Source organism: Alosa pseudoharengus, unplaced genomic scaffold (assembly GCF_046254945.1).
Source record: "Alosa pseudoharengus isolate Yale_2024_CS ecotype anadromous, Long Island Sound unplaced genomic scaffold, YU_APseudo_1.1 YU_APseudo_1.1_scf_13, whole genome shotgun sequence".
In the NCBI taxonomy this organism is placed as follows: domain Eukaryota; kingdom Metazoa; phylum Chordata; class Actinopteri; order Clupeiformes; family Clupeidae; genus Alosa; species Alosa pseudoharengus.
The window spans coordinates 2,759,758-2,778,990 of record NW_027468598.1 but is presented as its reverse complement, the minus strand read 5'-3'; the positions used below and the strand labels follow the sequence as shown (position 1 = coordinate 2,778,990).

The 19,233-nt window shown below is 39.2% G+C and overlaps 1 protein-coding gene and 2 long non-coding RNA genes across 3 annotated transcripts in view; 1 reads left to right on the top strand and 2 right to left on the bottom strand.

Moving 5' to 3' along the window:
• LOC143121459 (protein furry homolog) overlaps nt 1–19,233 on the bottom strand; it is a 522,367-nt gene that overhangs the window by 198,835 nt on the left and 304,299 nt on the right. The window contains exons 20-22 of the mRNA XM_076281827.1: nt 5,438–5,697; nt 4,824–5,007; nt 4,519–4,643 (exon numbers count right to left, since the gene is read on the bottom strand). Coding sequence (XP_076137942.1) covers nt 4,519–4,643; nt 4,824–5,007; nt 5,438–5,697 — 569 coding nt within the window. The remainder of the gene's footprint in view (nt 1–4,518; nt 4,644–4,823; nt 5,008–5,437; nt 5,698–19,233) is intronic.
• On the bottom strand, nt 11,160–13,068 carry LOC143121461 (uncharacterized). Its single transcript, XR_012986485.1, has 6 exons — nt 12,928–13,068; nt 12,456–12,512; nt 12,237–12,289; nt 11,838–11,882; nt 11,606–11,659; nt 11,160–11,414 (listed from the first exon to the last, which is right to left on the bottom strand). It is a non-coding gene; the product is annotated as an uncharacterized LOC143121461 (long non-coding RNA).
• LOC143121460 (uncharacterized) lies at nt 15,892–19,035 on the top strand. The gene is made up of 3 exons (XR_012986484.1): nt 15,892–15,922; nt 17,562–17,694; nt 18,014–19,035. It is a non-coding gene; the product is annotated as an uncharacterized LOC143121460 (long non-coding RNA).

Below are 19,233 nucleotides of genomic sequence, written 5' to 3'. Positions count from 1 at the left end.
TGACTAAGGGCATTTTCACTACCTTTATTTAGAAGGATTTATCCTGGTCATTGTAAGGGCCATACACACATGCTATATATAGTTTTTTTCAGCAGAGTCTAGGCTACCCAAATCTGCCACACTTTCATGTATTAATACCTGCATTGATTTAATGCAATATACTGCTGTTGGATGGGCCATTTGTCTTTTGTTTGTGACCATTTCTTGGCAGATTTGTGGGTAGCATGCTTTTTAAAGTTAATTTGAGTAGGGGCTTCTGAATGTGTTTTTACCTTGGATTTTGGCACAAGGGATTTTCCTTTGTCCTAATCCTGTGTATTAATGTAATCTGGCAATATCATTGCCATGGTGGAGGGATTCTCTGGGGCTGAGCAATTTACAGACATATGTGGTGTGTGCCTTACAGAAATAAATGGCATTTTTTTTATTTAGTGATGAAAAATGACCTTTCTGCGCTCCATATCTGTGACACGAACTGATCTGACCTGACTTAACCCGAGTTTGTGTGTTAGCCTGTGTGTGCCTACTTTTTAACAACTTTTTAATGCATTGCCATGAACAAAGCAAAGGCAAAAAATGTGTTTCTTTGTTGAACAAATTGCAATGTGTGCCTTGAATTGGATGCCATGCAGGAATTTGCTAGGATCTCAAAACCGGATTATGAACATGCTTTGCCATAGAGAAACACACGATAGCGTTGGATTATAAACATGCTTTGCCACAAAAACGTATTTTATTACGTTTATAATAGAATAGAATAGAATACAATGCAATACAATAATAGTATTTTGTATTTGAAATACGTATTTTAAATACATGTATTACAAATACATGTATATCCCTGGCAACATGGTAAAAAGATAAAAATTACTTGATTTGATTTTACTTTCAATTCCTTTTACATTCACAAGGTATTAACATTAACATTTTTCATAACTCCATGTAGGACCATTCTGTACATAAATGTAAGCACTGTGGCAGTAGTAATGCAATATTTAGAAAATGTAGGCTACTCTTGTACTCCTGATACTCAAGTACTTTTAAAAACAAGTACTTCAGTACTTTTACTTAAGTAGACATCTGACTGTTGTACTTTTACTTGTACTTGAGTAAAATTTAGCAAAGGGTATCTGTACTTTTACTCAAGTAATGAAGCTGTGTACTGTGTACGCCTCTGCTAACGAGAGAGCCAGCCATGCGACTTCAAGAATAGTGGCCCAAACACATCTCGCGAGAATCGTGAAACATTACCTTGTCAGTAGATATAGCTCTTTGGAGATAGTTTTTGGTCCTGATCTGGGCCGGTAGTCATTTGGGCAAGAAACAGTACTTTTCTTGGGTACTGGTACAATATAGTAGGCCTACATAATAAGGGCTTGCCTCCTGGTGCTGCATCTCTTTTGCAGATGGCAACATACAGCTCAAGTGCCGCTGCAGCAGAGGCGTCTAATGGAATGTAAACAGCTGTTAGCAGTACAGAAGGAAACTTTCTCGGCAGATAAAAAGGACGGCATTTGGTAGTCAGATACTCCAAAACTGGGGTAGGCCTACATGACTGTGAGATTATTTCCATGTTCATGCACCAAGATTTGTTAATAAAAAAACAGACACCACCTCCTTTTGTTTTTCCTGTAGTCTCTGACCGCTAGGTTGGATCTGTTGTATGGTGGAGTGTGGCTAAGCCAGGTCTAGGTGAAACAAAGTACACTGCATTCTTGCAAGTCACTGAATGAGCCAATGTGACAGTGGAGCTCACAAGTTTGTTTTCCGTGGACTGCAGATTAGCCAGCAGTAGCCTAAGGTAGGGATGGGAGGCCGTCACCATATGGCCAAGACGCCGTCTCGTCTCCCCCTACTCCGCCGATGAGCAGTCCTGTTCCTCTTCCGCTTGTGGAGTTACAAACAATATCCACAGGTAATCCCGTTAAAATTTTCTTGATCGTTACACCGTTTTTGATGTCCAGGAGAGTCATACGATCGTAGACAATACAACAGTAATGTACGTGTGGAACGAGACTGAAAATCAACAAAAGTGCACAAAGTAGGGAAAAAGCAACTTGCTTGTTGCCATTGCACGGTGCCATGTGCAGCAGTATCTTAGCAAGTTTCAAGCAAGTAGTTTCTCTCTTTAATTGTGAGTAACTGTTTCTATGAAATACATGTACACATACATATACAACATTGCAATTGACTAGTATTTAACTAGTCATGGTAGCATCACTCCAAATTTGTGTTCAATCATCTGTGCGACAAGCTCCATACCACCCCCCCTGCCCCCACATCCAAATTCATTTTGTTACTTCCTCAGTTTTTAGTGGGCTCTAAACAATTTTCAGAGTAATTATACTGCTTTTACTTTTAAGGTATATATTGGGGGTGTGCACAAATAGTAGAATAGGTTAACCGTTCGATATATACTATTTCAATATTAATATCCCTATTTGGTTATTCTAAAACACACAGAACCATGGACATTGTCACATTAGCATAGCATTGCATAGAAATTACGCCATCACAGTAGAAGTTCTGCTACCACATCACTGTAATAAGGTCGCTTTCATACCTATTTTGTTCCGAATCACGAGCTAAATTTATAGTTTTTCTCCATTGTCCCTGAGTTTGTTTGTGTTCACATGGCAGCATTTAGATCGGAACAAATGATGTAGGATATAACAAACCCACGTGATATTAAACTTTTGTCTACAAACAAACCCCCGCGCGATTTAAATTGTTTTCTGATTGGTCACATTTGACAGCTGAAGACATTATCCCGAAGTCACCTCACATTTAACCCCACATTTAACTTATTATATTAGCTCCATATGTGCATGCGTGTGCGTGTCCAAAGTCTCTAGGCTACTGTCCCACTCTCTCCCATTCTCGCTCGTAACACTGGCAACGTTAGCCTAAAATTAGACATTCACTTGAAATTTAAAAAACATAGGGTAGCTAGATATACTCTTGTAATAAACTTGTAGCCTAATGTGTAGGCCTACAAAAATGTAAGCACACATAGTTGTCCCGCTACACCAATTGGTTTCTCACTGCAAACAATGCTATGAAAAACTGCTATGAAGTTCGATTGCAAACGATCCGAGACCACCTCATCCACGCGGTCGCGGTCAGTTTGTTTTGTTCCGAAACAAAGTATGAGACATTTTATTCATTGTTGTGTGCTTTGTTCTGTTTTTGTTATGCATTTGAGTGTAGCCAACACAATGCAGAAAAATAAACAGGAAATAAAAGGGGGACCACTGAATTTACAGTGTAATGAAGGACTGTCATCATTTTGTTTGAACAATTTGATGTGGCAATTTTTAAAACCGGGCATGTTTCAGATTTTGACTGCTAAATAGCCTACGTCATTTTAGTGCAGTGTGCGGGTAATAGCGAGAAGTTTTAGAAAAGTCCTGGGCAGCCACAAATTCCAATGTTCCGCGACAGTACTCCGAGTCCACTGCGCCCACCCTAACCCCACAGAAGCGCACTTGACATCATTAGCCTATTTCAGTATAGCTAAGGAAAATTACTTTTCTGATCGTCAAAACCACACCAGAGATGTTAGGTAAGGGATAATGCCCGACGAGGTGTCCATTATCAGAAATAAATGGACGACGCGGAGGCGTGAACTGTCCGACACGAATAATGGACGCATCGAAGGGCATTATCCCGTTTGTACTACTACTAAATGAGTTTTAGAGTTAAAATCATTCATTTTTTCAGCTGTTTTTGCAATGCTGTGGAATGTTGATAAGTCACAGCTGAGCGGACTAACTCAGGCGTTGTTAAGCAACGTCATAATAATTTTATAGGTGTAGTATATCACTTTTTAAATGACACCCTTTTCAACCTAGACCATGGTATAAGCTTTAAATAAAGGCTAATCAGGCTGCAATGATCTCGCAAAAAAATTCTGAATAGCCTAAAGTGTGTCGTCTCCACAGCAAGTATGTGTCCTAATAATTTTTATCTTAGCGACTAGGATAGTGAAATGATTTCACTAGCTATAGGCCTACATTTATTAGTTTCTTTCAGCTTATCCATGTTTTTTTTGAATGTGTAAATCGCATAGAATATGTAGGCCTATATCAACCGTAGGCCTACACACTTGATCGCTATCACATAGCTGAAACCACGCTACGGCTCTTACAGTAACTGACTCACGTTCACGTTGATCTCTATAACTGTTAATTTTTAGTAGCCTATATTCGAACCTATCCATAACCCTTTTTTGCTATTTGACTCATCATTTCACATACAAAAATATAAATGTCAGACAGCGAATTAGTAATTATTTAAAAAAATATAAAATCATTTTTAAAAATCTATCTCCTGCCAGCAGGGGGTGCTGCAGCACCCTCAGCACCCCCCTTCCCGCGCCCTTGTGCCAAGCACATTGTAATGGAAAGAGCAGAAGCAATCCACCAATATGCTTTTGATAATGCACCCTCAAAATAGCAATCAGGAATGTGAATAACTGAATAAAACTGAATAATAACCGAATAACACTGTCTTTACCTGAACACCAGGCTGTTTGTACGTCCAAAGCCGAGAACCACAGACTCAGAGATTTCGATGCTTTCTGCTCTCATCAAAGGGACCAGCTGTTTCAGGAGCCAGGCTACAGATGGGCTCCTCATCACCTGATCAGAGAAACTTTCATCAATGTACAACTGAAACCCCCAACCATACTCAACTTAGGAAACATTTAAATTACATCTGATTATAATGAGCAATCTACAAGTCAGAGACATGACTGTGGACTAAATCTAAACGTACTGGCATTTAACATAGACAGCTAATTCAGGTACTTAAGTAGAAACCTTGTAGTCATTGCCGACACTGCCGTCTGTGGTAAGAGTCATGATCTCAGTGCTGGATCCCCTTAGGTGGCCTGGGCTCATGATGCTGGGCTTAGCAATGCCAAAACACAGGATGATGTAGTTTCTCCACAGGCCCATATAGTCTCCACAACTTGCTGTAGTTCTCTTGGTATACACAGGATTACTGTGACATTGAAGACAAACAAGATTCAATACGGTAAAAGACTTCAAGAGACTTCAAAAGCACCCTAAACAATGTAGCTTTTCCCCTCTGTCATTTTAGAAATTGAGAAATTTTAGAGGAGCTGATGTTGGAGAACTGGGGGGTATTCCTGAGAGCAGATTTTAATAATTGTAAGATATCGTATTGTAGTTTGTACTGGTTTCTGCCAATCAGACATAAAAATCATTGTTAGGATTTTTAGTCATTTTTAAAGTCAGTGGCCAGAAAATGTAGAGTCAGGGATAAAATGGGGACTCGGCTTTATTGGAACTAAATTCAGTAAATCAACCTAGAGATCAAGGTTTTGTTAAACCTTTGTCCTCCTTTAAAATATGCTAGTGACAAATAAATCTCTTGAATCAAAGGAGTTGGAGGCATATGTGTCACTCACGTAAGGTCTATTAGAGGTAGGAGGTGCTGCAGGCGAGTGAAAGCGTAGGGCCAGGCATAGCTTAGAGCTGTGGGACAGTGCTTGGGCAGGTGTTCCTGGTGCAGGAAGCTGTAGAGGCAGAGAACCCAGGGGTCCTTCACAGACTGGGCAAAAATCCACAGGTGAGATGGGCTCCACAAATCATAGTGACTGTTCACCAATACAGCACTCCACTCCACAAGCCACTGCAGGTCCACATGATGACCCACAGACAATGGTCCCTAAGGAAAAGGATACAACGCTTATCATATTTATACTCTTAAGAATTGTTGATGCAAGTCATGTTTAAATGTGCTATATAAATAAATCTGATTGATTGATTGATTGAAATAACTGAAATGGATGCATGAGCTAATGAATGAAGGACATATTGGTAATACTGAAAAATGTTAGTGTAAATTTGTCGTACAAATCAGTTTGCGTTAGCATAAATTTGTCGCACAAATCAGTTTTACAGTTATAAATCGTTACACACACACACACACACACACACACACAATACATATGAGACACCTTTGATCCCCAAAGTGGTGCAAAAGTCTGTACCTGCAGAAAAGATTTGTTACTGTAGGACAGCTTTGTGTACATCGATTTTAGACACATTGATTTGTAACTGCAGAATATATTTGTAATGGTAAAATATTAGAAACTGTAGGGTGCTTTGTAGCTGTAAAACCTTACCTTACCATACATATTGAATATATTTGTGTAGTGCATATTTGTAATACTAGTGCAGTGCCCGTTCAAACATGCTATTCCTGTAGCCCAATTACATGCCTGCAGGTAGGCCTGCTTTAAAAATAGGATGATAGAGAAAAACATAATTCCAGGTAAGCATTCAATAATGAATACAGATAATATTATAATAAATGTGAAGGGAGCAGAATTTAAGCATGGCAGCATGTGACATTTTTTACAAATCAAAATGACATAATCCTAACAGCTGTTTTGAGTCTAGGCTATATGCTTAGCCTATTGAATAACTTGATGATAGAGAAAACAAACCATTTTGTGGAATGATGCATCATCATATGAAATTTGCAACGGTGTGACTCAAAAACAGTTTCTGGTGGCCTATAAGTGACATCACACTCTGTTGCTTGTCGCTGGTTATGCTTTGCATGTGTGGCATTCTGAGACGTTCTTTAATTCGGGACTATTATCGCTCGTTTCAATTTAGGACCTTGCAGTTGGAATTGTCGTTTGCTTATTCAAAGTCTAAAGACAGTCCAAAGTAGCCTGGGCTATTCGAAGTGTCTGTTTATTGCACATAATTTTTTACGTCATTTTGAAGAGCCACTGCATACCTGTGTGTGTTGGCGTGTTGTTGCACTCATTTTATGCAAGCAAAGTGCATACAGGGGGTCTTTATTGTTGAGGTCAGACATGTTGCACTCGCTTAACACATCTTGCAATTAACCTTTTACCCGTGTAACCTACACTGATCCAGTACTGCCAAAGCCCTGCTTCTATCCTCACTGGTAGCTTACAGTACAGTGCTGTGTGGGAGGGGGAGGGGGAGTGGCTAGTGGCGAAAGCCAATGTGTGCTTCTTTTACCGATATATTTAACAATATCTTTTGCATTTCTTATTCAAACAACATCACTGCACTTACTCATGCCCATAGGAAGACACCTGCCAAGTTTGAAATCAGTCTGACAAACGGTCAGCGAGATATGCGTGCCACAGACATTAGGACACACACACAGACACACACACTTCTTGCTTTATAGATAGATTGACAATTACAACCCCAAAAAGTCGAAAAAGTTGGGACGTTGTGTAAAATGCAAATAAAAACAGAATGTGATAATATAAAGTCCCATGAACCCATATTTAGCAGCAAAAAGGACATATACAACTTATCAAATGTTGAAAATGAAAATTTGAAACATGTTGCTGGTATGAAATTCAAAATGAACATACATTTTCCATGAAATAGTCAAATTTGTCATTTTCAACATTTGATATGTTGTCTGTGTCCTTTTATGCAACTAAATATGAGTTTAAGAGATTTGCAGATTACATTCTGTTTTTATTCACATTTTACACAACGTCCCAACTTTTTCTGTTTTGTATTGGGGTTGTACTTATACAAAATCATTTTCGGTTACAAATAATTTCTACAGTTTCAAGTCATGATACACCAGTGTTGCCACAGTTACCTTGAAAAAGTAATCTGATTACTGATTACTCCTTTAAAAAGTAACTTAGTTACTTTACTGATTACTTGGTTTTAAAAGTAACTAAGTTAGATTACAAGTTACTTTATTAGTTACTTTCAGCAGCTGCCGACAACACCCCCAACGCCTCAACATAAAAATGATTTTTCCAATACTCACTATACTGGAAGTGCATTTTAACAGCATTGTATAGCAGACATCCCAACCTAACCTACTTAGATACTGAAATTCAGATGTTTGTTCAATAATGTCTACGTACACCAAATAAGCAAGGCCTATTGATAGAAATTGTTATGGTAAAATATGTAGATTTTTGTAGATTTTTTTTTCATGTAGCCTTGGCAACTAGCCATCTTGTATAGGCCTGAGTAATATGCAAATGAAATTACACTTGTTAAACTCACCTCAACAAGTCTTTTGCAATCATTTAACCCGCCATGAGCAATGCTAAAGTCGCTGTTACAAACAGTGCAGTGTGCAAGATTATCATTATGTTTTAATCTTTTGAGACAATTGGGTACACTTTTGTGTAGTCTGATGTGAAATGGGTCTTAAATCTTCCTTTTTGAGGGGCACTGACGCTGCCATGACGCTCCTGTTCCTAGATACAATGACTGAACTGATTAATTATGTTTGGGAGAAAAGAGATATAAGCACACTTACACTGAAAACTGATTGGTTGATTTAGCAAAACAGACCACGATGCTCTCTGTCTTGGATGCGCTTCAGGCACAAACGCACCACTCCTCTCTCTCTCCCTCTCCGTTGTGTGCGCGTTAAGCTCATATGCACACGCGATTTTAAGCAAGGATTCTAGAATCTTTGATTTGAAGTCCGGTCTGGCTTGCGTGCTCTTGTTCGCTCTAGGTTCCGGGAGATTTTATGTAATTTGCGGGCGTCAGGAAGCCGCTATCAATATGTGGGAGACTCCCAAAACTTCGGGAGACTTGGGATGTCTAGCTAGACAGCACTTTGTCGCCGGCACAGAATGTACAATGTACCTTAATGTTGCCATGTTTAGCTGACACAAACTCAAAGTAATGACTGATCAAATATGCATCTCTCTCTCTCCCTCCATTGTTGTTTACGTTTGTGTCGCTGCGTGGTTTTACACGTGAATTGTCCTCATGCTGAAAACGTGACCATAGCCTACATGACATTACTGTAATCCCCAAGACAAGAAGAAAGCAAAGAATATATATTTTTATTAAGGAAAATGACAAAAATAGTAACGCACAGTAACTTAGATAAGTAACTTTAATCTGATTACTGGTTTGTAAATAGTAGCGCGTTACCCAGTCAGCAAAAGAATGTCTGCAAGACGTCTTGGAGATGTGTTCTAAAGGTCTGCTGGACAGCTGTAAGACGTATTCTAGAGAGCGTTTGCTCATCTGGCAGACGTATCTGAGACGTCTTGTTAAGATCTTCAAACAGCGTTTAGCAGCCGTATTCCAGATGCTCATGAATACGTCATAATAGGACATCCATCTCCCTAACGTCTTACAAAGATCTTATAACGGTATTAAATATGCCGTTTTTACGTCTTGCAGACATCATTTTTATTCCTTTACCCGCTGTATATAAGATGTTATACTAATTTTGTCTTGCATAATCTTTGGCGACATTCAGCCGCCTTATTTAGCCTAGCCTAATTATCTTTAAGGCTACTATAAAGAAATACGACAAATGGGAGCTATTTAACATATAAAATATTTATTAAATATTAGAGGGATTTGCGCCCAGGCGCCAATCTCAAAAAATCCTGCAGGTGCTTCTCTGCCTCCGCATCCGTTGATTGGAGCATCGGATTTCTCACAGCTGCGCCTGGACAAGAGAGAGAAACAGAATCGGTGTGAGAACAAACAATTTCGTCATTTCCACAACTGGACAAAGTTAGTTAAGGAGCAACCTTTTACAATCTATGGGAGCAACACAGCAACAGTGTCTGGTGGACGAGAGCTTGGGTAAGTTAAGTTAAAATAGGCTACTCTTATTTTAGGGTAAGTGTAAGCTAGTGTTAGCTGCTACTTGCCTTTGGATCAAATTGTGTGATGAGTGTAAATGTACAGGTGCATGTGCATTTATGTATTTAATAATTATTTGAAAGACAGCTGCCGTTTAGGCTACAATCGCCCACGTGGCCGTGTACTTCTATATTGCCTGCATGTGCACTAGTTTACTGTATGTTTAACTGAGCGATTTACTGTAAACTGATTATTTTGTGTGTTAGACCAACTGCAATGCTTGATTAATTGATATTCCCACTTGTTTCTTAATACTTGCTTATTGTTTTGTAAATTGGTTGCGTGTTTCCTAAATAACAATCTTAAATTAGCATAGCCTACATTTCGCAACTAGGCCTACCTAGCACAATGTGAATTGTCATTATTTTTTTTTCGTTTACATGTTCAAATATTGGTTCTTGTTCTACTATTTGAGCTCTTCACATAAGATGGGCTTGAATATTTTAATATATATTTTCATAAGAGTGAAATGGTATGTGGGCTAGCTATAGGCATTGGAAATCTGTGTGAAAGTAGCTCAGTGTATGGGCAGTGAGTGTACAAAGTGCCAATTGTTGTAGCTACCCTAGATAAATAAATATAGTCAAAAGATGCATTCAGACACACAGGAACACCGTTCTGTGGACTCTGAGGACTTAAAGGAGAATTCCGGTGTGATATTGACCTAAAGTGTATTGAAACATGATACCGAGTGTGAACGTATGTCTCATAGCCCATCTCGGCTTGTCCCCTGCACTCCAAAATCTGGCACTAGTTAGCCGATGCTACCAACAGCTTTTTCAATTGTGGTGCTTCGGCATCGGGCTAGCTATGCAAATAAATCACTGTTTTACACCATTTACGAGGCTCAATGTATCTCCACACTTCTAAGTCTAAGTCGAGCGACGAGTAAGAATGAACAGGTATGATAAGGGATCAGATTCCAAAAATAATTCAGTGGAAATGCATGGATTCCAGTTTCTTCCAGTAGCAGCAACTGGAATCCATGCATTTCCACTGAATTATTTTTGGAATCTGATCCCTTATCATACCTGTTCATTCTTACTCGTCGCTCGACTTATCGTGACTAAATTCAAGATGGCTGCAAACGCTAAACTTCGTGAAGATACAGTCTGTATAAATCGTCTTGTAAGTAAACTACCAGTGCTTTTTAAAAGTTCTCAATGTCTCGTTTTAAATGTCAGGGCCTTCGGTAGTCTACCAATGAAGTGTGGAGATACATTGAGCCTCGTAAATGGTGTAAAACAGTGATTTATTTGCATAGCTAGCCCGATGCCGAAGCACCACAATTGAAAAAGCTGTTGGTAGCATCGGCTAACTAGCGCCAGATTTTGGAGTGCAGGGGACAAGCCGAGATGGGCTATGAGACATACGTTCACACTCGGTATCATGTTTCAACACACTTTAGGTCAATATCACACCGGAATTCTCCTTTAACACACTTTAGTTGCCTAATATTATATGAACATAAAGTATTGAAATAGACAGAATAATTTCGAATATCTAATGTAATGTCTCCTTTAATTATCAAGTGTAATTTCTTAATTATTCAAGTCTACTCAGTCTTACCATCTTTTTGTTGTCAGGGTTTTGGAGGTTGTCCTCAAGCTTGTCAAGGTCCTCCATCGTCTGAAGGGGAAGTGAAAAGGAGTCTCTCTCCACCATGTTTGTGAGATGGCGTATTTGGAGGTCCATCTCTCGGGACCGCTTGTAGAAGCACCCTTTCAAAGGCTGCATGAACAAGATGTGAGTATTAAAACACAGATTCATGGTTAAGAACAACAGTACATTCTAGTTAATAATATTGTAAATATATTGTTAATAATAAATATTATAGATGACTTAAAGTTTGTGATTGTCAAGCAATCAAATTGCACTGCTCCCAGACTGAATGACGAATGGCAATAACAGCAAACACTTACGTGTACATGGCATGTTCATGCTACGCCGCCACCCCTGCTGTGTATTTTCACATGCTGAAAGAACACAACAAAAGGGCCAGTTTACATATTTTTAGAATGTGTATTGGGTGGTCTGATCTCAAATGGTTGGCCGAGACACATTGGCACAATCGCATGTATCCAAGGCAGAAACATTGCTGACCATTTGTTTTTATGTTCTAGTTTTTGAGTCGTTTTACTGGTGCAGGCTTACCATTGTTAGTTGACGGCTGTTCCCATTCGCCAGGCTGAGGAAACTCTTGAAAAATGTAATGCAGAAAAAACGTTAACATCAATTTTGCTGTGCTGATCTACTAAGTTATCCTGATGAAAATGACCTATTTTTTAATGATATTTCAATAATGTACTGCTCAAAAAAAGGAGGGTTGCCGGTTCGAACTCCGACCAGTAGGCACGGCTGAAGTGGCCTTGAGCAAGGCACCTAACCCCTCACTGCTCCCCGAGCGCCGCTGTTGTTGCAGGCAGCTCACTGCGCCGGGATTAGTGTGTGCTTCATCTCACTGTGTACTGAGTGTGTTTCACTAATTCACGGATTGGGATAAATGCAAAGACCAAATTTCCCTCACGGGATCAAAAGAGTATATATACTTACTATACAGGCTGGTTGTCTGGATTCTCCTCTGGAGTGGAGGTCTTGATATGTTGCTGTGAAGAGCAAAAGGGAGGTAAATGTCTTTTTACAATATGACAACTCTAACTACCACCACTACCATTAATCTTTGTAACCCCCTCACTTAGCATAATTGATATACTTTAACAATGCAGTGTTTCTATTCCAGTTCCTATGTGGTTTGTTTCTCTTATAACTTACGCATGCTTTGATGTGGAAGTGACAAGTTGGGACGGTCAGGGGGTGTGACATCTAATGCTGTTACACAGAAAATTAGTTAAAAAAAAGTTAAACATTTGTTTTCTTTTAGTCAGAAGATGGATATTTACATTTATCACCCGGAGAGAAGAAACTCTTTTTGAAGTAGATCTGATAAAAAAAAAAAAAGTTTAATCACCGTTCCATATCAATGCTTATGAATGGTAACCATAACAATCATAGTAGGACAACAGTTAAGCCTGTAAGCAGGCTTTCACAACAATGGAATCAACTGTAAACAAGCTAACTGTCCGTGCTATCACTGTTAGGGCTAAAGAAAGTTGTACAACAAACTTTTTTTTAAATGGAACCGCTTGTTTCCTTTCTGTAGAACAGGACACCTCGGCGGTCGTTATCCCTTACATGTTGCGTGAGAACTACACAAAAAACTTGATTCAGTTACATATGAACTTACCTTGGGTATTGGTCTGCCACTCCTCCTGTGTGTTATGACCGTATGTGGCTGGTGGATTAGTTATGGAAGGAAAGACATACAATATCAATATAAGTCACAAATTTTAAATTGCAGAGATATTAACGGAGATACCGAGCGGGAATGTCCTAAGATGCCTGTTGTCCTATCAGAAATTATTGAGTAATATGAGGAAAGCTAACTGTTGTATAATTTATTGTCTACAATACAGTGTTTCTGTTCCAGTTCCATTTAATCTATTCCATCTTATGACTTACACATGCTTCGATTTGGGAAGTGGCCGGTTGGGATGTTCTGGGGGTCTTGCATCCAATGCTGTAATACAGAAAGTGAGATGTTTTCCCTTCATCCAGAACACAATAAGTTTCCGAGTTACACCCAAACAGTACATGTATTCAATGCATGTATTCGATTGGAAACTGTGTTACCATCAGGACAGTGCCAGTAAGGGATGTTTGACAAGACTCGCCTTCTTTTACTCCAATAAGATGCCATTTTTGTGTGTATTGGCCACTATTGAATAAGAAATTAGGCTGATACCTTTACTGTGAGCTTGAAATGGTCTTCAGTGTCCCATATACATGCAAATGGAAGGAAAAAAAACAAACACAAAATTAGTTTCAATGGCATAGTGTGGCAACGATTGACAATTACATTTAATTTGACACAGTGAAATTAGGATGAATTTAAGTGTTAACATTAAATAACGTGTTGTGTAATATATTAAAATGGTATTGCCCTAGTCCCTCCACGTCGAAAAAAGCCTATGCATTCTTATAAGGCCTATGCCAACAAAGTAATCAATGAACTGTGCTCAGGTTGGTTAAAAGCCAGAGGCTGCCTGTAATTCACTTCCGGTTTAATGCCTTTAAAACGGAGGGAGGGCGACACAGTGCCAGGGTTGCCAGATTGGGCGGTTTTGCAATCTATTTTGCGGGCAAAAATGGGTTTGGGCGGGTGTATAAAAATTGGGCTGGTTTCGGATCAGTTCGGCGGGTTTTTGTAGCCGAAACACATAAGCACTTCAGACCCTTCTTCCAGCGACCCTCAGCAGGCAGCAGTCTCTCACTCACTCACTCACTCACACACCCTCTGGCTGACGTGCCCCCTAAACTCACAACAGACACTCTCAGCTCACGTCACCTTATGTATCGAAACATGCATTCTAGCTATAAATGGCATAGTGCATGGTATTTCCATAACCGCGAGATATGCGCTTCACAATGACGGCAATAAGTTGTTAGATATTCATAGCAGACAGTAAAGCCCAGCAGTAATTTATCTAAAATAACACATATTAAGTACCATTCATGATGTTGTCAAATATTGAAGTTGTGGGAAGTTTAAGCTGTATGTTTCTTTCGTCCCTCATGTCGTTTCATTTATCCCGGCCAGGAGGGACGAATGAAACAAAACGCACGTTCGATTTCTCCTTAAATAACTACTGAATGGTTTTGTTCAGACCTGAAAATGCAACTGTATTTGACAGAGGACAGATGTAGGTTGCTTGTGACAAAATATTAGCTTTCAGTGTTTTACGATGTCTTTGTAAATTACGTTTAATTAAAAAGTGTTTCAGTCTGGTTCTCCCCTACTGCGGCGCAAACCGCCCTTCAAACACACAGCTCGCGGGGTTTTCAAATTTAGCTAGCTGACTGACAATATCAATATGCCAAAGTGGGCAAAGATCATTTTCTCATTACAGTCAATCTCTTTATGAGGGTGCACACTGCTGAAAGATTACCTACGAGACAGGATGGACTTTCCCCTTCTTTCAGGGTTGATGGATGTGCGCACAGGTCTTGCGCGAATGGCTTGACATAGGACTACGGCCCACGTTCCGTCCAGCCCGACAGTTGTTGAGGAAGTTTGACAAAGCCTACTAGAACTTTTTAATTATTTTTAGGCCTAATAACAATTGCTCAAAGCAATTTTCACGAAGGGCCTAGGCCATAGGCCTATGTTTTTTGTGTAGAGATGGCCCGCCATGCATGAACGTTCTGCTTCTGCAGCGCACTGACACCCCTGTTCGTTCAACTCGACTTTCATGAAAACTCTAGGTTTAACTGCCTGTCAGGTAGGCCTGATTGTTCTAAATTACAGGTGTCAAACTCAAGTTTGCCTTTAACCTATATCTGGCGTATGAAAATATTTTTTGCGTGTATAGAGTTGCCATGCATGAACGCACTGCTTCTGCAAAGAGCGCACTGACACTGTCCTAAATAGCCTATGTTCAGCGCGATTTTCATGAAAACTCTAGGCCTAACTGCCTGTCTCAAGGAATAGATATAGCCTATGTATTAATTAATTGTTCTAAATCACAGGTGTCAGACTCAAGTTTAACTCAAGCCTTTAGCCTACATTTGGCGTAGGCCTATGAAAATATTTTTTGTAGCCTAGAGCTGGCCCACCAGTTATGAACGCACTGCCTCTTCAAAGAGTCGACACCCCTGTTCTATAATCAATGCGATTTCATCTAATACATGAATATGCATGTCATGTTGCTATTATAAATAATTGAAATGTTGTGCGTTAGGCTATTTTGTATGTTCATATCCACTCAATGTTTGTATGTTAGGCTAGCCTACTGAATGCTTTTGTTCCAAGCGTCTATTGACACAAACAGACTCATTGATAGTCTACGTTTATTGCATTATTTTCCGTAACATAAGCTTATAGAAGAATAGTCTGACTGAGGTCCGTGTAGCCTACTTTTGCGTTCATTTCATTGAATATTGTTTCTGAAATTGGATAGTTTTAAAGCTTGTTAATGATTTCAATGTGTTTAAATGAGAAACAAGCAAAAGCAAATTTGGGCGGTTTTTTGTGCATTCTCGCGGTTTTTGGCGAGGCTTTGGGCTGGAAAACCTTGCTGGCATCTGGCAACACTGCACAGTGCTGCTCAGTTGCTGCGCCGCGGATTTGCCAGCTGGTGGATGCTGTTGGTGGTCGATGGATTTTCACGTGGCATAGCAAGGTTAGCAGAATTGTTTCCTAAGCGTAATGTAAAAAAATGAGTTGCAGTATTGGGTACAATATTATGTAGAATGGACCGACATGTCCACCGGTCGATTTCCCGTAGTAAATCGACCCTTTTAATGACTTAAATTTATTTTAGTATAGATGAGTTTAAGCACAACATTTACGTTATTCATGACATTTATCTACATGTCGTGTTATTGGATAACGTTAACGACAGGTGAAGTTGTTGACATTATCAATGGAGATCAAAGGCGCTCGCGTTCTAAAGGTTAACGTCACTGTTGCCGTTGGCTAATAACGTTAGCATGCTAGCGTTAACGTTAGCACACTAAAGTGACTTTAACTTTGTAGTCACTATCATTACACTTACCTTTTCAACAGCTCAAGGAGGGGAAAATTGGTTTAAACTATCTAACGCTATCTAATATTATCTTAATTAATCTAAAACGCTATCTATATATCTATCTATATACAACAAAGATTCTCTCTTGCCGTTATCACCACCAACGTCTGCGCAGATTGTTGGTAGTTGGGGCTGGTTGGCAAGCACGCGACTTTTAGATGTGCAGTATTCTGTTAAAAAATCTGATAAGTGAAGTGCTCGCATGGCACTGAACTCTTCAATTTATTCCCCCATCATTTCGCTGAATTGTAACGGGCTACACCTCTGCCTTTGCTAACTTAGTGGGTTAGGTTGACCTAGCACCTAAGCAATGGAAGGCAATACCATCAAATGCATTACAACCATTTGTTCAGTAAATATCTATCTTCGTCCAGAGGTGAGGAAAATGACTTGCCTTTTTCATGCATCTCCTTTGTCCATCTCCTGTGTTCGGGGAATGTCATTTGAAATCACTCTTCAGGTCGTGATGTGATTAGAAAATGCATAAATTAACCTTCATAGTTATTTTCAATTGACTCGTTCAGTTCATATTTTTTAAATGAAGAAAGACAGTGAGTGCTTCTGGTTTCTCTCTTCAAATAAACTAGGGCTGCAGCTCAGTCTTTTTGGAATCTATTATTCTAGTGATTATTTCATCGAGTAACAAAATATTTAATGTATTTAATTGGTAAAATATATTTTGCTTTAAGTGCAAATTGATTAATATGCACAATAAATGTTAAGCTGTAAACTAGCCCTAGTCACTAAAAAGTAACTTTTATTTATTTTATGTAGATTTGTGCATCTGCAGCATCTACCTTTCCTACCAAATAACCTAATGTACAAAAAAACTGCTGTTTTCACAGTGCAGTTATTCTACAATACAGTGCAGTACTTAAGTATTTTCATGTTTAAAATACAGAATTTTATTATTTTGAGTTACTCGAGTAATCAATTCAGCCCTAACTTAAACCTTTAACAAGTCCTTTAATAATCAGCTTTCCATCACTACCATCTCCAGTTGTTGTGGATATTGTGTTACCTATTTCAATCACAACTAAAACAATAATCATGTGTTACCAAGCTGGACCTAAATTGATTCCGAGTCTGAACTATCTGAGCTAGATGAAGTTATTATGTTAGGAATGTGTTAAGTTCAATTCACGGTTAATAGAAAATGAAATTGGTTCATGCATAACACTGCTTTTGAAATTGTATCCTTAAAATTATTATCTTTTATGATTCCTTTTAGGAGTATTTGTGATGCACACCACACTACTCTGTGAAGTGCTCCTGACCTTCAGGAGGAACAAGGATCAACTGGAGGTCAACCTGGGAAGAGGATACTTGAAGCTGTTGCTGCCACTGAATAGCGCAACCCTGTTGTAAGAATTTTGCTTTCAAACTCATCTTTCATATACCTTGTTCACTTTCAGCAGCTTAAACACGTTTTAGATTAAAACTTTTTATTCCACTGCTTGGCTGGATTTCCCATTGTCCTACGTAATTCAGAATGACCATTAAAATTGTTATTTGAACACGTATGAGGTAGATCCAATTTTTTATTTTTTGAACCGATCACACTTGTATATTAATCACTGGGGGGGGGGGGGGGGGGGGTATACCATGTCATTTTTTTTTTAGTGGTTAGGATGGCCAAATGTATATTTACTTTCCATTATTTTTTATTTATGCTCCATACAGAAAGGACTCGAGCTAGAAGTCAAGTGTGCCGATCTTGGCAGACCTGTGCCACTGTGAGGTGTTGAGTGCGTCTTGGGAGAGCTGACATCTCTTCACAGCAAGAACATTGATTGGTGCAGAGCTGAAGCATCACACATAAAGGAGCACACAATCACCTTTAGAGGTTTACCTCTGGTCACTCCATAGACTTCTGAAAATAACATGGGGACACTGGTCCTGGTGTTAAGATGTTATGTAAACTCCCATGATTTCATTTCGTCTTTGGAAATGTAGTCGCCGACTGCAATTGCTTGAAAATCGCATGGTGTAAGCTCACCATAAGGCTTTTAAGGATAAATCATGAAAAAATATTTTAGAAAGTGCTCTGTAGAAGGGCCCCAAGATGCATACTTGGAATACTGATTTTCTGTTATGCCCATCAGACAATGAATCTTAAATGTGGTAGTGCTCTATCCACCCTTTCATGTAGGTACCTAGATGGTGTAGTGCCAGTCCTCTATTTGTGTTCTCTACATGAGTGGCAATCCTCAGAAACATTATATGTGAGTTTGTGTTGCCTGGACAAACCTGACAAGCCTTAACCAGCCCTAAAAAGAGCTGTGTGTGGTAATCATCCAGGCTTAGAAAACACTGGCTAGAGCAGTGATCCTCACAATTTTTTTCACGAGCCACTTTGGCAGTGCAAAATCAAAAGGAGAGACACTTTTACGACAACATACTAAGTCACCTTTGCAAATGTGCATTTCTACATATAAATTGGACATCCCACAAAAAAGAAATAACACAGCCAATACATTTTCATTTAAGACCAGATTTACTTTAATACTGGGATGAGCGGAAGCTGGCATGCATGTCCTTGACTTTCTTCATGCTGTATTTTTAGTATTAGTAGTAGCATGTTTGACCATGCCCTCTTTAGGAGGCACCATTAAGGCTTAATAACTTCCTTTCACCTTCATTACTGTATTTGGGTGAAGGGGGAAGTATAATTTAGATGTTTGTGTTTTTGTAGTGCAGTATTCTATGTTTATTAATCACATTTCAAAAAATTTATTGACTGTTACCACATACAGTGGGTCCCATTTAGAAGTGGCCACTTCATTCGTGCTTTCCGTGAGTCATGCACCTGTGTGAAATTATTACAACTTATCGCCACAAGGTGGCAGTTTAAGTCTGCTGTAGCATTTGTAAACAGGGCAGCGGATTGCATTCAAAGGCGT